Source organism: Hibiscus syriacus, unplaced genomic scaffold (assembly GCF_006381635.1).
Source record: "Hibiscus syriacus cultivar Baekdansim isolate YM2019G1 unplaced genomic scaffold, ASM638163v2 tig00002793_pilon, whole genome shotgun sequence".
Taxonomy (NCBI): Eukaryota; Viridiplantae; Streptophyta; class Magnoliopsida; order Malvales; family Malvaceae; genus Hibiscus; species Hibiscus syriacus.
This window is the reverse complement of record NW_024061944.1, coordinates 1,716,553-1,733,278: the sequence shown is the minus strand read 5'-3', so window position 1 is coordinate 1,733,278 and position 16,726 is coordinate 1,716,553. Positions and strand designations below refer to the sequence as shown.

Here is a 16,726-nt window from a genome sequence, read left to right as displayed (position 1 = left end):
TACAAAAATTCAATTACTTCTGAAACACAATCTAGCAAGAGAAGAATGTTTCGTCCATCCAAGTCAAAAATAAAGACGAACGTAGGGACTTCTAAGTGCTTGTTTTACTTGGAGAGGTCATCACCGCACCGCCACCAATAGGTCCAATATGAAGACAAATGGGATTTGCATAACCTATAAATTCCTTATGTGAGAAGTTTAAAGAAACAGTTTTTGAATCGATTGTGTTTGGCTTGCTTCTTCTTTCGGAAGATGATGGGTTCGGATCTAAAAGTAGTAAAAGGGATGTCATTCAGAACAGGTCAACTCACGGAATGGGTCAAGTGGAAGAGACTTGGCTCCGGGGGATTTAGAGATGTGTATTTAGCAACCCTAACAAAGCCATACCTCCGATCAGTTGCCGTCAAATTTTGTGAATCACCCAGCCCTTCCCTTCAGAAGGAATATAGGGTTCTTCGCCACTTTCTTCATTCCCCTAATATCGTTCAATGCTACGGTGAAAGCATAACCGTTGAAGACGGTGTTACAAATCATAACCTACTTCTCGAATACGCCGCTGATGGCAATCTCTTGAAATTTGATCAAGATGTACGCTGGGAGAATTCCAGAATCTGGTGTGAGGTGCAATACTAAGATGATTGTTCAAGGGCTCTGCGTTATTCATGAAAGGGGTTACGTTCATTGTGATATCAAACCGCATAATATTTTGGTTTATCGATCTAATCAACCGGGTTCTCTTATTACTTTGAAGATCGCTGATTTTGGGTTGGCCAAACAACCTGGAGAAAGAGAAGAGTATGCAATAGTATCGCCTTATCTTCAAGGCACTTTAATGTATATGTCACCGGAAACTTTTTATGAGGGAAAAATCGGTGCTGCAATGGATATATGGTCGCTGGGATGTACCATTGTCGAGATGAAGACCGGAAAACCTCCATCAATGGAAACAATGGAAATAACCGATATTATCCCCCAACGTATGTCCAAGTCCGGAAAAGATTTTTTGACGAGATGCTTCGCTATGGATCCCAATCAACAACGGACTGCTAAGAGCCTTTAACTCATGAATTTCTTTGTCCCAAGTACGCTCGAAAGAAAATTTTTCTTCCACACGCTATGATGCATCAAAATCGCAATGCGTTGAATCCCTACCTCAGGTTGTAGACCGATACTGATTCTTTCTCTGTCAAAGGATCATATGCTAATGATAGCAATCAAAATTAGTTTGAAACGTTCATAATTCTAGGCCCGATGTTGTGTTTGATTCCAAAAATGATTGATCTCGACCTGAATTTGTTTTATTATGATACAAGACAAACCTCAGGAAATATCATTCTATAACGAAGACAACACATATCCCTTGCGAATTAGCCAGCTTGAAATTTCACCCATCACTTCCACCTCAATCGAGCATCTTGTTGAGGTGAATAGTTGCTTTTTACAATATGTTTTAATCTTTACATATTGTAACTGCGGAAACATTGACAACTTAATAATTCCAATTATTTTTTTCTTCTCTCAAATATATACATAGAAGTTAGGATCCACTTAAATGTTAAAATAGACATGTTACATTGCAATCTTAAAGAAAATCCGAATTCCGAACATGAACATTAAAAGTTAAAATAGACATGAATCATACCAAAAAAGTATAAATGTAATTTATGAACCATAAATGTAAATGTCAACAATAGGTGTGTCCAACATGTAAACTTCTAAATTATTTTTTACTACGCTGAAAGCTTTTCAAGAACCACAAATCTCATCTCTACCTCACATACTTATTATTATCACCTTTTCTTATTCATACAATAAATATATATAAACGGAGGACAAAGAAGTTGCTTTATAGTGGGAAAAAAGAATTCATTTGAAGGGCTCTATCTGATTAGTACAGTCTCAAGCTACATTAACATGCAAAATAGAGTAACCGGCAGAGAAAGTTGTTCTGCAAAATATACTACTGATTCACCAAACGGGCTATTAGCTACTAAAGAAACAGGCACCACTCACCAACAAATCCAAAATCCATGCACCCGCTAAACATAGTGGTTATCTCTTAAACAGGTATATATTATGTGCTTTCAGTAATGGGGAGGTACACACCCTCTGCAGCCAACCATACATTATCCGCTCGCTTTTCTCTAACGCCACAAACCTACACAAGTATGTGGAAATGGTTAACATACCAACTAGTAACAAGGGAAGAAAAAACTTCAGAAGTCGTATAATTGCCAGCTCCTTCACCATTAACAATTTAGTAACGGAAATTCATGTTTAGAAAGCAATAAAAGTAGGCTTTCACACTCAATGATTGGCTAACTAGCAAGTATTGAATATTTAGTATTGTTAAACATGATGGAAGACCAATATATTCCTTAGCATGGAATTTAAAATAAAAAAATGTCCAAATAATAATAGAAAAATGAATTATGATATATTTCCATTCTCACCTCTTGCTGACCACCAGCTATTCTGGAGTATTTCTTGTTGTGACTATGCAGGTAACCACCAGTATCGACATGTTGAAGCCGAATCCTTTGATCTTGCTTCCAAGTCTTTCCACTTCCCTCAATTATAAGCCTGAGAGGATCCTCCAATAATGAAAACACCAGCAGAACAGATAACCAAGAAAGATACACATAACTTCAACAAAAGAAAAATTTAGGCCTCACCTCCAATAATCGCCGGTATCTGATTCTGATTCTCCTCCGAAGCAGCTGACCTATACCCCATATTGAGAGGGTAATCATCAGTAAGTCTCAGTGAAAAATTTTGGGAATTCAAGTTATCATTGGCAGCTGAAACATGTGAAAAATACTAGCCTCGAGATTTCCCGATATTGGGGATGCATGCAAGTGGCTATGCAGCCATTTCCTAGTCCTCATATGTTGCAATCTAATAATTGTCCCGTTGGGGATGGTGTCTCCTTGTTTGGCAGATGTATCAGGTGTAGACCGAACAATCTGCAAAGCATAGTCTCAAATGAATTTGGATGATGAAAAATGCTCTTATGACACTATTAAATGAGAATTGAGTTGTAAAAAGTACTAAAAACCAAACTCTTCCAAACTTGTTCAACTTTCAGCATCAAATCAATCACCATAAAAGAAAATATATTTAGGAAAAGAAAATGCCACTAACCAATTTGTATATAGGAAAGGAAGAATTTCATGTTCTTGAACCATATAAATAATTATTCTGGAAGTGAAGGACACCATAATATCATCACATTCACAGGGTTTACTAACAAATAATTGATACAATAAAAATGTTTACCATAAACTTGGAAAAGTTCATTGATCCATTAGATTTAACCATTGAAAAATACTTTGATTGCGTAATGTAGTTAAAGCAACAACAAATAAACGCTCCCAAAACCATATTCCATTCAGAAACTAGTTAAGAAGATCGAGCAGGTAAGACAAAGAGAGAGTACCCAGTAGCTGTTGGAGTCGTCTACATTAGGAAAACCGGTGACAGATTGCTGTCCACTACCAGAACCGTACGGCACATCGTGTGAATGAAGCCTAATTTTTGTTTTCTCGTGCATCAGCTTTAAAACCGTCCCATAAGTAACCTGTTCCGTTTATTAAATCTAATTAAAATATCAAACAAGGAATTATGGGGGAATAGAAATAAGTGAAAAAGGATGTTTAAAACCTCGACGTTCTGGGATGCGGAGGAGGAGGAGGAGAAGGCGGTGGCGGAGGAAGGAGAACCTTGATCGAAATCAAAAGTGAGGAAGAGGAAGAGAGCAAGACCAAAGAACCCGATCGCCATCAAGAACAGCAGTCCAATGAACCAATTCTGTTGCCAAAATGGATAACCAACCTTTGTACTCTTTCTGAAATGCCCTCTCTGGCCTGAACTTGACGATGATGACGGAGACAGAGACGATTTTCTATGACGGACGTCTTGCGGCCGCGACGTCGCCACGGTGGATGATATTCTTTTAGATCTAACGGGAAATTAACCGATTAGTGTAGCGAAATCGCTTTTTAACGAATCTGGCTAGCAACGGGTGATCGAGGAGGGAAAGAGAATTAGAGAAGTATGAAGCGGGAACATCTCATTGACGGTTGACACGTTGGAGTGACATGATTCCATCCGATAGAAATATGACATTTGGAGAAATGATGATGTGGAGGATTTTAATTGGGTGAAATTTCTTTTGTTAAATAAACGCTTGACTTGAAATGAGAATTTTGTCTTTTGGGTGGAGCCGGATCTTCGAGGAAACTGCTAAGAAACCGATGTGTATTGCTCCGGTTTAAGTGAACCATTCCTTCGGAAGGGCCGTTTTTGTGTTTGGGCTTTGCTTTTCAACAGTGTGGAGTTCCAAATGGATCTCTGGCCTAATTATTACAAACATATAACCTTAACTGCACGCAAAGTTACAAGAATATACAACGTCAGAAATCAGAATCTACTATGGTACATTCTGTTGAAACTTAAAATGACAATTTATTCAACTTTCCTGACCAAATTGTGTTGAAGCGTTGACAGAACCAAATGGTGCCACCTAAACTGGCTGATTTCAACTTTAGACAGATCAAGTTTACACCAGAAACAGAGTCATCTCTGTTTAGCCTTTTGTTTTCCTACGGCAAAGATCAGAAGAAAGCTTGATTTAGAGCAAGAATAATGGCAGGAACTGCTGTGTTTTCTGAGCTAGTTGATGAAGATGGTTTGTTCAAGTATCATCATGCGGGGAGTGGAAGAAATCATCTTCAGGAAAGTCTGTGGCAATCATCAACCCAACCACTAGACAGCCTCAATTCAAAGTCCAAGGTATTAATACTTTCTTGTTAAGTTCACTGATGATCACTCCTTTCTCTTGTTTTTTCAAAGCTATGGATGATCATTACATATCTTAAAGACTTCAATTAGTGTTTTTTTTTTCTGCATGGTCTTTGATTCGTTAATGTATTTTTTTTCCTGATTGTTTGGAACAGCGTGTACTCAGCAAGAGGTAGACAAGTTGATGGATGAAGCTAAAACTGCTCAAGTCATGGGCTAAAACCCCACTTTGGAAAAGCGCAGAGTTGCTTCATAAAGCAGCTGCTCTCTTGAAAGAGCACAAGTTTGCCATTGCAGATTGCCTTGTCAAAGAGATTGCAAAACCGGCAAAAGATGCTGTGACTTAAGTGAGTTTAAACACAATTTCCATCTTTTTCCTCTGCTGAAAATTTTGTGGGTATTTAATTTAAATTTTATATAGGCTGTAAGGTCTGGGGATCTGGTTTCATACTGTGCTGAAGAAGGGGTCAGGATACTTGGTAAAAGGAAATTTCTGGTATCTGATAGTTTTCCAGGGAATGAAAGGACCAAATACTGTCTCACTTCAAAGGTAATTTGCCCATGGTTTTCAAATTAGCCGTGTTGCTTTGAGCAATGGTTTTTCACTATTTTCGATGATAATAATATATGGTTATGGGATATCCAAAGAGTCATTGACCAACTCGATAAAATATATATTTCTAAAAGAAATTTTAATATAGTGCCGAGTGTTTTCTGTGGACAAGTGTAGCATGATACTTGCATGCGTGTGTATATGTCAGCAGATGCAGTAGCCAGTAGGTAAATTGAGTGTTGCTGTCCTTTTTGCATATTATAATTCTGTTATGTTTTGTTCTTATCTGGATGCTCATTTTCACCTAAGATGTTCTTATGTGTTTGCCTATATTCATAAGCCTTAAGATGAATACTGAAGTGAACGATGAACGACAGGCGGCACTGCTGCTGTTTATGTTAAATGGTATGAACAATGGTTCAACAAAAATATGTTTAGACTGAACTAACATATTATTGATCATTGTTTATAAAATTAGTCTATGCTGGTTAGTGATGAAATTAGTCTTGAATACGGATTCCTCCAATGATGATCGTTAAATATAATTTAATGCTGTAAATTCCATATTTGTTCTAAAATACATCAGACATAAAATGAACTGGTATGTGTTCTTATCAATTCTCATGCTCCCTTGTAGCTCATATTCAAGAAGCCCTGATTATTACTTGATTTTGATTTTTGAGGACCCTGACTTCGAATTCTATTTTCCTTTCTTATTTTGACATGTAGATACCTCTACGGGTCATTTTAGCTATTCCACCCTTCAACTATCCCGTCAATCTCGCTGTTTCAAAGATTGCTCCTGCACTTATTGCTGGAAATTCTCTATTGTACTCAAGCCTCCAACCCAGGTTTACATCTAACCATTTCTGATTCTTATATATCTTGTTTGCATTGCAAAAAGATTACTCAAGGATGCATTTCATATACTATAAACCGTGACTCTTATTTATAATGGACATATCCAGACAAGTTTCTCTAAATTTGCAGGGTGCTGTAGCTGTGTTACTGGAAAGGGTTCGGAGATCGGTGACTTCCTTACAATGTACCCCATAGTCAACTGTATCAGGTAATATCTTAATTACCTTGATATGATGTCCTCCATATAAGTTTGCTGACACGGTATTCTGCATCTGCGCACGATAGAAATCGGAGTAGTGATCTTGTGGTTTGTCTACTAACATGCACACTTACTCAGCTTCACTGGTGGGGACACTGGAATTGCAATTTCAAAGAAAGCAGGCATGATCCCTCTTCAGATGGAATTGGGTGGAAAGGATGCTTGTCTCATTCTCGAAGATGCTGATTTGGATTTGACAGCTTCTAACATCGTGAAAGGAGGCTTTTCTTACAGGTAATAGAAATCGTTCATGTCTTTTCATTTCGATTTTATGTCACGGTTGATCTATTTCTGGTCAAATAACTGCAATTAGCAGAATGTGTTGTTATTTAAAAACTGTGTCATGTTTCAGTGGTCAAAGGTGCACAGCCGTGAAGGTTGTGCTGGTCATGGAATCCGTGGCTAATGCTCTCATCGATAAATTTAAAGCTAAAGTAGCAAAACTGACTGTCGGGCCACCAGAAGACGATTGTGACATCACTCCGGTTGTCACAGAATCTTCTGCTAATTTCATTGAAGGATTGGTAATGGATGCCAAACAGAAAGGGGCTACATTTTGTCAAGAGTACAGGAGAGAGGGCAACCTTATATGGCCATTGTTATTAGACAGCATTCATCCCGATATGCGAATAGCTTGGGAGGAGCCATTTGGTCCCGTTTTGCCTGTTATAAGAATTACCTCAGTTGAAGAAGGAATTCATCATTGTAACGCTAACAATTTCGGCCTGCAGGTACAACAATTTAATCGCTCTCTAACAGTATACTAAACGCATAGACTTCCACTTCAAGTTCTTCAAGATTATATGTAATTGCAGGGCTTTGTATTTACAGGAGATATAAACAAAGCAATCTTGATCAGTGATGCCATGGAGACTGGTACAGTTCAGATTAACTCAGCTCCGTCTCAGGGACCCGACCATTTCCCGTTCCAGGTGATTTTATTTTACCACATTCCCGATGCAAACTCTCAAAGTAGTTGCCATTTCTGATGGTTAAGTTCCACCATCGAGTTGCCGCAGGGTCTGAAGGATAGTGGCATTGGATCCCAAGGAATCCCCAACAGTATCAATATGATGACGAAGATCAAGACCACCGTGATTAACTTGCCAACACCTTCTTACACAATGGGCTGATGATTCTTATGAGCTTACATGTGACCGTGGATTAAAACAGCTCTTGGAAAAAATGTTTTACTATTAGTATATCAGGTTTTTAAATACTTGAAGTGTTACATTTTACAAGCTATATCATTAGAGTTAAACATCAATAAATTTTAGACAACAATAAAATTATCTCTCAATGTTGGACTGTTTTTTCTATTGTACCGTAAATTAATTTTATATTTGGCAGAAATATTAGTTTTCTTCATGTTTTAATATTTAAATCAGAAATAAAGTAAATTAACTTGATAATAATAATTTATCCATGATTTAATTTGAACAAGTATAATGAACATATATTACTTATGTTAAAAACATACTATTTATTTATGAGAAATTCGGTATTAACTATAGCAATGTATTTGTCACCATCCAAGATAACGAGTATTATGATCCCACTACAAATCATTACTGTACTTTTGTTAGTAATGTTTTTTCTGATGATAAAGTTATTGATGCAAGTTGATACTACTAACAGATCATCACCGATTTTCTCGAACCTGTGAAAGAGTATCGATCTCCGAATCTGACCTTCCAAACTTTTACAAGTTGGAATCTTTTCACCGTGGTTCCTATGTACATTACGCTTTGTGTGTGAGAAGACCCTTACCCGATTAGGTTGAAGGCTGGGGATCCATTGTGGTTACACTAACAATTTCTCCAATGGACATGGGTGTACATTCGATAAGTTTATAATGAGGATTGTTTTGAAGAGTTTATCTTGATGAATTTTCTTAATTTTGTCTGTAGAGTTTATATATTAACTCTTAACGTGTACCAGTGTTAAAGACTTAATATGAACCAAGTGTCCTCCGTGGTAAATTAATTATTGTTATTTTTTGAGGATTCAAATTCAAACACTATAGATGTCAGGGTGTGACTTGTGAGCGTTCAATATCAAAATATTAAAAGTTTATCTTTAATCATATACTATCTTGTACTCATCCCATATTGATAAAAAAATATGTTAAAACCTATTATCATAATTATTATTTATAGACCAACGTAAAAAAATGTTATCATCAATCACTAAATTTTACACATACATATTTCTTAGATTTGTTGATAATCTTATCAAGAAGTAATGATTGATTGAAGGGTACATTACATTAGTCGAAAAAGGCATAATTGGTAGAGAAATAACTTTAGATTAACTAATTTAAAAATTTATAATTTAATTATTTTTTTAAATTAATTACATTTAAAATTATTTAACAACATCTTATAAAAAATCATTAAAATGTGAATTATTCACTGTTGGAATATCATTTAAAAACCTTGAGACTATTTTAAACTTATTTGGATTCAAACGTTGTTGCTTGCCTGTTTGATACTTAGGGGTTCCTCTAGTCACAAGGAAACTCACTGAAAAAGATTGTGAGGTTCTAATTGATAAAATCAATTCCATACTCCATCAATGGTCAAGAAAGAATTTGAGCTATGCAGGAAGACTTGAATTGGTGAAGATTGTCCTTTTCAGTGTTGCAAATTACTGGTGCATGCAATTAATTTTGCCACAATCAATTATAAACAGAATTGAGCAGCTCAGCTCTAGATATTTCTGGAAAGGTTCTGATACAACCGCCACTGGAGCCAGAGTTAGCTGGGAGAAGATTTGTCAGCCGAAATTAAAGGTAAAATGGTCATTTGGCAAGGAAATATTTTTTTCCCTTTTTAAGGGAGTGAAACACATGGGAATTAATAGGAAGGAAAAGTTAGCTTCCAGAATTTTCTTCTTCTCCTTTCTTCTTCATACGTGAAGGCTTAAAGCAAAGGTGAGATTTCTATTTAGTTGATTATTAGTTGAAATTTAAGTGGCATTTTGTTTTTTAGATTATACTTGAGCTTAAGAAAAGCTTAAGTTACCTTAAAAAGTCAAAGATAAGAGAGTTATGTGGGATTAAAGAAAATAGGGGAATAAGTGAAATATTTATAGGAAGGTATTAATTAGATTTCAAGACTGAATTTGATTTGTCATTAGTGGAATTAAGGAATATGAAGTGTTAGAATTGGATTTGGAACATGTTGGAAATTGAGTATGATTCTTGAAATCCATGTAGAGAATAGGATTTTGAGGTTTAAGATGGGATAAATGAGTATAAATGGGTTTAAGCATATGTATGTGAGTTAAGAACTTGAAAGGGGAGGAAACATGAAGTGTTGAAGATGAAAAGAGTGAATTTTCGTGCTTAAAAAGTGATTTCTAGGCAAGGGGTATAGGTACCCATTCATCAGGTACCGATACCTCAAAAGTAAAATTTAGAAAGATATTCAAAGGGTACCAATACATGAAGAACAGTATCGATACCCAGGGTACCGATACCTTAAGGAAGGTATTGATACCTTCTTTGAACGAGAATTACAGAATGCAATATGGGTATCGATACCTAGGGGGAGGTACTGATACCTTTGCAAGAAAAAATTTGGATTAACTCTTTCTTTTAGCTTAAGAAATTAAGGATTGAATTATAGTATTTGGAATGTTGATATATATACATGATTGTGTAGATATCGATCGAAAGCAACATCCGGGCAAGTCGACAAGAAATAGGAATCGAGATAAGATAAGAAAGCGGTATTGACTAGTAAGGCCAGGTGAGTGCATACTAGTTATATGATGTGTAAGAGAAATAAAACTTGCGACGAGTCTATTTCCTAAATTAGAATGCATAAATTAATGAATATAAGCATGTGTTTGATATGAGTATATGTATTCTATATGTTATGGTATGTGTTATATGATATGTATGAATATATGTTAGTTTAATAAATCATGTGAATAGATATAAATAATTCATGTGATTATATAAGAATATGATATAAGTTACGTGATCATGAACTATGTAGAGAACAAAGACTTAAGTAAATAACAAGAGGAAGTAGTATAAACTTTGTGGTATAGATGTAACACCCCTGACCCGTACCCGACTCAGATACAAATCCGAGGTGTCACATTGACTTTTCAAAACATTTACTTGTACAAAATAATTATTTACATACAATACAATCATATGATTTTACTAAATCGATTAGAGCATATTGGATTCAAATATTTATTTACATGTCAACCACCATCAGTATTACAAAATACATACTATTAAATTCTTTTCTGATATGATATTTGGAAAGGAGAAACTGATCTGTCTTGCTTAACTTTACTCATTCTTCTTCTCGGAACCTACGTGTGAAACAATCACACGCTAAGTCTTTGACTTAGTGAGGCTATAAAACATGTAATAGAAACCATAGAACATTTCACATAATAGAATGCATACATGCACATAGATTATCATTATCAACATCAACATCTTTATCATGATCTTTATCATTATCATTAACCCATTTATCATATGATCTTGTATTTATCATTTCTGTATATCATATAACACATATATCATTTCACAAAGAAACACACATAACATCATATAATTCTTGTAACACATTTCATATCACCAAAAGCATATACATCACATATATTGTATTTGTTATTATCTCTTTATTAGCCCGTGGTACACTTGTGAGAACTAAAGATATGTGAGTGCATTGAGGTTGTGCACATATGCTGTCACCACAACTCGTATGGGGTCACAATAGGGGCATGTGAAATTTGTCCCGAAGGACCTATGTATATGTCCTGAAGGACCTCTATATATGTCCCGAATGACCTATATAACCCTCGACTCTTGGCATGCCAACTATACCCCTAGCTCTTATATCACATAACATGGGCATTATCATTTATAACAGTTCACATCACTTGTATCATATAAACATATAATCTCATAATTCGTTCTCATATAGCTTGTATATCATTATTGTCATATAACCCATATCACATAGGTTCATATCATATAATATATATCACATAGATAATATCATATAGCTTATATCATTTCTCATGTGCTCATATATACATCATAGAGCACATAGAATAACATATAAACTTATACATGTATTCATATAGTCCATATATCAATGCCATATAACTTATCTCACAGTTTTACCTAATCACTTATATCACATTAATTATATATTATTTCCATTTATTTACTTATATTGGATTCACGTATCTTATATTACATATTCCTATAATCACTTATGTTAATACCACATAGCTTGTATTATAATTTCATATATTCATGTAATTCAGTACATATCGCATATACATGTAATCATGTAGATCATGCCATATATAATAACATATGACACAAACTCATTTTCATATACTCATGCACACATAAGAATTCCATCAATCACAAATCAAATAATATTTTAGGAGTCACTTCTTACCATAGTAACTCTGTCACTGACTCATCGCAAGCCAATGTTTGTTCTATAACATAAGTACAAATTAAATGTGCACTCACCTTGACACTATATATCCAAATCCACTTCTATGATTTATCTCTTTGGATTGATCCTAACTTTATAGTCGTTTCATAACTTGCTTGTGCTCGATATCTACACAACCATACATATAATATCCATATCAGCATTCCAAATATTATGATTCAATCATTCATTTCTTAGACTAAAAGAAAGATTTAATTCTATTTTCCTCTTGAAGTAGTATTGGTACCCCCATAGGGTATCAATACTTCCTTAGCATTCGATATTTTTTTTCAAAAAATGGTATTGATACTCTCTCCTTAAGGTATCAATACCCCAACTATGTGAATGTGCACTTAAATTACCAATCTTTTCAAACTTCCAAAATGGTCATATTTCACATTTAAATGCTCATTTTAAATCCAAAACAGTAATTTCCAGCATAGTACATCAACTATTAAACAATTATACAATCATTCATAACTTTTCCAAAATTATTGAATTGGTCCCCTAACTTTTAAAAAATTACAAAATGGTCCCCAAACTTTTTAAGGCTAGTAGAATACTTCCTACATCATTTCCAAACCTTATATAATTTTTCCATAATTTTTCTCACACAAATTCATCATGGCCAAATTTTCAAAGAATAATTTCTATAAAGATTGAATGTGTTTTAACCATAAATTAAGCTTGAAAATGAATCTACAACCTCTAAATCATCAAGATTTATCATCAATTTCATGAATCCTATCATGAACATAAACCCTTAGATTTAGGATCTTTGAATTCCAGCAAAGATTAGAAAGAAATATTGGTACCAAATGGTAACGTTTTTCGCGTATATCACTTTCCTATTTCACGACATAACTCGAATTCCAAAGGAATTGGCTCAAAAAAATTGAAAACAAAATGTTTTCTTACCTTTGGGAGAGCTCACGTCTTTGCTGCTGGAAGATGAATAAATTCATATGATATTTCTTCATCTTTCTTAATTAAATATTGAATAAAAAATTCATTAAATGTCAAATTATCACTTTACCCTTGAAATCAAAATATTTATACTAATTTACCCTTAATGGACTTGATATTTACATTAATACCAAGCCACAACAACCTTATCATCTTTCAAAGTCAAAGATGAACAAAATATTTTCCCACTTTACCATTTTGCCCTTGAAATTTCCAAAACTTACAATTCTGTCACTTTAATCCAACAGTCCAAATTAAACATGGAATTAAACTCTTAAATATTATTTTCCCACATTTAAAAATATGAAAATAATATATTTATTTCCTTATTTTCGAGACCAATTGTAAATTTTAAAAATTACAATTTTAGTCCCTAAACTTTTCAAAGTTTATACTTTAGTCACCAAACTTTACAAAATCTTATAATTTGGTCACTAACTAAATCCATTTATGGAATAAAATTCTTTTTGGGAAAATTACCATTTAGATCTTTAAACTTTTCCCAATTTTTTACTTTGATCCTCAGACTTTCAAAATTTGTATTTTGGTCACTAGCCCGTTTTTTGGGATGTTACAATAGATACCAATAATTATATGGACATGTAATATAGGTTAGGTAATGAGGATCTATGTGTCTATATGACTAGGAGAAGAGATAAGAACAATAGGTAAAATATGGAATAAGAATTTATGTATTTATGTGAATATGTAATAAGTGCACACGAACCCTAGGGAATGTTCTAAGTGGAAGGGAACTATATGTCATATAGTATATTATATGATAATGATTTAGGTGAAATATGATAACCAAATATAAGTTATATGAATTAGATCTATGTGAGCTAATATGATGGACTTATGTGATTAAATGAAGACTGAGATAAGTTGAGTAGAATTGGTATATATATATATGATAATAAAATGAGAATCAGATGTAAACTAGGAAATACTGGCATAAGTTATTATACTAACATTTAATATTAGTTGTATAATAATTATATAGGAAATCATATGTGAATATAGGTTTAGGTAATAAAATATGTGAAGTTGAATTAAGTAAATATATAGAACTAGTATAAGCTTTATATGTTATAGATGATTACGAAAATCGGTAAGATAAGTTATATTGTATTAATATAAGAGTATATGCTTCAATTATATGAATTGAAAGGTGATCATAAGATAATAAAGAATAAAGTATATGATATGAGTTGTGAAGCTATGTGATATGTGTTATAAGACAATGATTTGAGTGAGCACATGAAAATGTTACATGAAGCATGTGATATATGCTATGAGATATGACCTATGTGACTACATGCGAAATGTTATACTTTATCTGATGATTTGCGTAACTATGTGAATATGTGATAAGAATAAATGATAATGCCCATGTTATGTAATATTTGAGCTAGAGGTATAGTTGGCATGCCAAGAGTCGAGGGTTTTACGTGGTCCTTCGGGACATATATGTAATTTTATGGAACATATATTTGGTACTTCGGTACACTTATTTGGTCCATTGTATTATGTATATGGTTCTTAATGAGTGATCCTTCGGGACATATGTGATATGTGGTCCTTCGGGACATAGTGGTTATTCGAGACAAATTCTAAGTGCCCCTAGTGGGATTTATACGAGCTGTGGTGACAGCATATGCACACAACCTCAATGTACTCGCATATTTTTAGTTCTCCAAAATATATATGGGCTAATAAAATAAATAACATAAATAAACCTCTTGTAATATTATATGCTCAATTTGTGAAAGGTATGGTTTGAAGTGCTACAAAGGTTAACTCTCAGATTATATGTTCGAAATGAATCATATGATAGTTAAGAAAGTTAAGTGTAAGAATAGATATTTAAAAGATATGAATGAATATAATATTGCTATTAATGGCATGATTTGTGTATGTGCACATTCGTTTATATGTAATGTTATATTGTTTTGGGTGATAGCATTGTATGATATGTTTATGCATGGTTAAGTAATTAGAGTTTCCTTTATAAGTTAACACCTCACTAAGTCATCGACTTAACGTGTGAGTGTTTCACACGTAGGGTTTGACAAGCTTTTGGATCGAAGAGGAGCAAGACATGTCAGTTTCTCCTTACAGAATGTCAGATCAGAAGATAAAAGAATAATATATATTTTGTTATACAGATTCTTGTTGGCATGTAGTTAAAAGATTGGAATTTTATTCGCTCTGATAAGTTTTGTAAACTCTTTAATTTAAATTGTATAACTTATGCATTTTGATTTAATAAAAGTTAGAAATATCATTCTTTGGAAAAAAAGTAATTGTTTTGAAAAGTCAATATGACACCTCAGACTTGTATTCGGGTCAGTTACGGGTTGGGTTGTTACATAAAGGACATCAAAACATGGAATAAAGTGTGTATGTTGCATCTAATTAAAAATATCCTTGCGGGGGAGGGCTCTCTGTGGGTTGCTTGGATAAAAAACTACATAATCAAGAATCAGGAGTTATGGCTCATTGAAAAACAACAAGTTCAAGTTGGTGCATCAGGAGACTTTTAAAACTCCGAACAGTTGCTCGACCAGTTTTATCTACAGGAGCAAAGAAAACAAAAGAAATTTGGGAAGAGGTTCGGACTAAAGGTGGCAAAGTTCCGTGGCATAATGTGATCTAGTTTCCACAACATGTCCCTAAATTTAGCATGATTTCTTGGATTGTTATTTTGGATAGACTTCCAACTAGGGAGAGACTTCAACGTATAGGAATTGTAACTAATGGGCAATGTGTTATCTACAATGAAGCTTTGGAAATCGGAGACCATTTATTTGTCGAGTGCAAGATGGCTGCTACCATATGGAGCACTATCATGCATCTCACCGGCTTGAGCAGATCTTCTTTTTCATGGGTTAACTTACTTGATTGGGCATGCGGTGCTTGGAAAGATAATTCCCTACTTACAACTATCTTGAAGCTTGCTTGGTGTGCTTTCAATTATTTCATATGGGAGGAAAGGAATCGAAGACTGTTCAGAGGAATTTCAAGATAAGAGGATGTAATTCTAAATTCCATTAAGGAGATTGTAAGAGCTCAACTAAGTGATAAGAATATTAATAGATTGGATAACACTAATTTCACTCTTTGTAATCACTAGGGTATAGTTTAATTTTTTGTTGTAAATAAGTTCCCCTTTTGTTCATTGATTGGATTGTTTCAGTTGCAGATTACTGCATTCTTGGGTAATAAAATCTTAATTATCCAAAAAAAATCATTAAAAAAAGTATAAAATTTTTAATACATAATATTTTAAAAAAGATATTGTCTTATATTTATCTTAAATTAATAAAAAAAAAATTAGTCATTCAGAGAATGAATTTGACAAGTAGCAAAGTGAATGGCTGTCCGTATATTAAAATATTTCCATAAGTAATCAAAGAAATTCTGAATACTTTCCCCCCTTTTTTGCATAATTGTAAATTACATTTTTTTGGCAGGAATGTAATTTTAGGGATAACAGAAAGGGCAAAGCAAATAAGGCAACAATATAATCAGCGGTTTAAAAAGCTCCACGTCGTCCCCACTTCCACAAAATCAAAAGGTGGATCTAAAGTACGTAATTTAACTCCAATTCATGAGCACGGCGGAATCCGAGTATAGCCATGCTGGAGTTTTCTTTTGGCCAATGCTGGATTCTCCTTTAAAGCGCACAAAAATACCGTTCAAAAGAGAAAAAATAAAATAAAAGAAAAAAAGGCTAAAAAGTATATAATTAAATTATACGTTACTCCCCTCAGCAATTTTCTCAATTAA

The 16,726-nt window shown here is 33.9% G+C and overlaps 2 protein-coding genes and 1 pseudogene across 2 annotated transcripts; 2 read left to right on the top strand and 1 right to left on the bottom strand.

Moving 5' to 3' along the window:
- The first annotated feature begins 255 nt into the window (after positions 1–255).
- On the top strand, positions 256–1,060 carry LOC120149628 (mitogen-activated protein kinase kinase kinase 5-like). Its single transcript, XM_039162366.1, has 2 exons — positions 256–621; positions 752–1,060. Exons 1-2 carry the CDS (start codon positions 256–258, stop codon positions 1,058–1,060), a joined length of 675 nt encoding a protein of 224 aa, XP_039018297.1.
- Positions 1,061–1,961: 901 nt separating this feature from the next.
- On the bottom strand, positions 1,962–3,990 carry LOC120150653 (stromal cell-derived factor 2-like protein). Its single transcript, XM_039163295.1, has 6 exons — positions 3,664–3,990; positions 3,440–3,580; positions 2,826–2,966; positions 2,676–2,725; positions 2,454–2,583; positions 1,962–2,158 (listed from the first exon to the last, which is right to left on the bottom strand). The coding sequence occupies exons 1-6, from the start codon at positions 3,781–3,783 to the stop codon at positions 2,075–2,077; spliced, it is 666 nt and encodes a 221-aa protein (XP_039019226.1). The 5' UTR covers positions 3,784–3,990; the 3' UTR covers positions 1,962–2,074.
- A 980-nt stretch (positions 3,991–4,970) lies between these two features.
- On the top strand, positions 4,971–7,631 carry LOC120150660 (annotated as a pseudogene).
- The last annotated feature ends 9,095 nt before the right edge of the window (positions 7,632–16,726 follow it).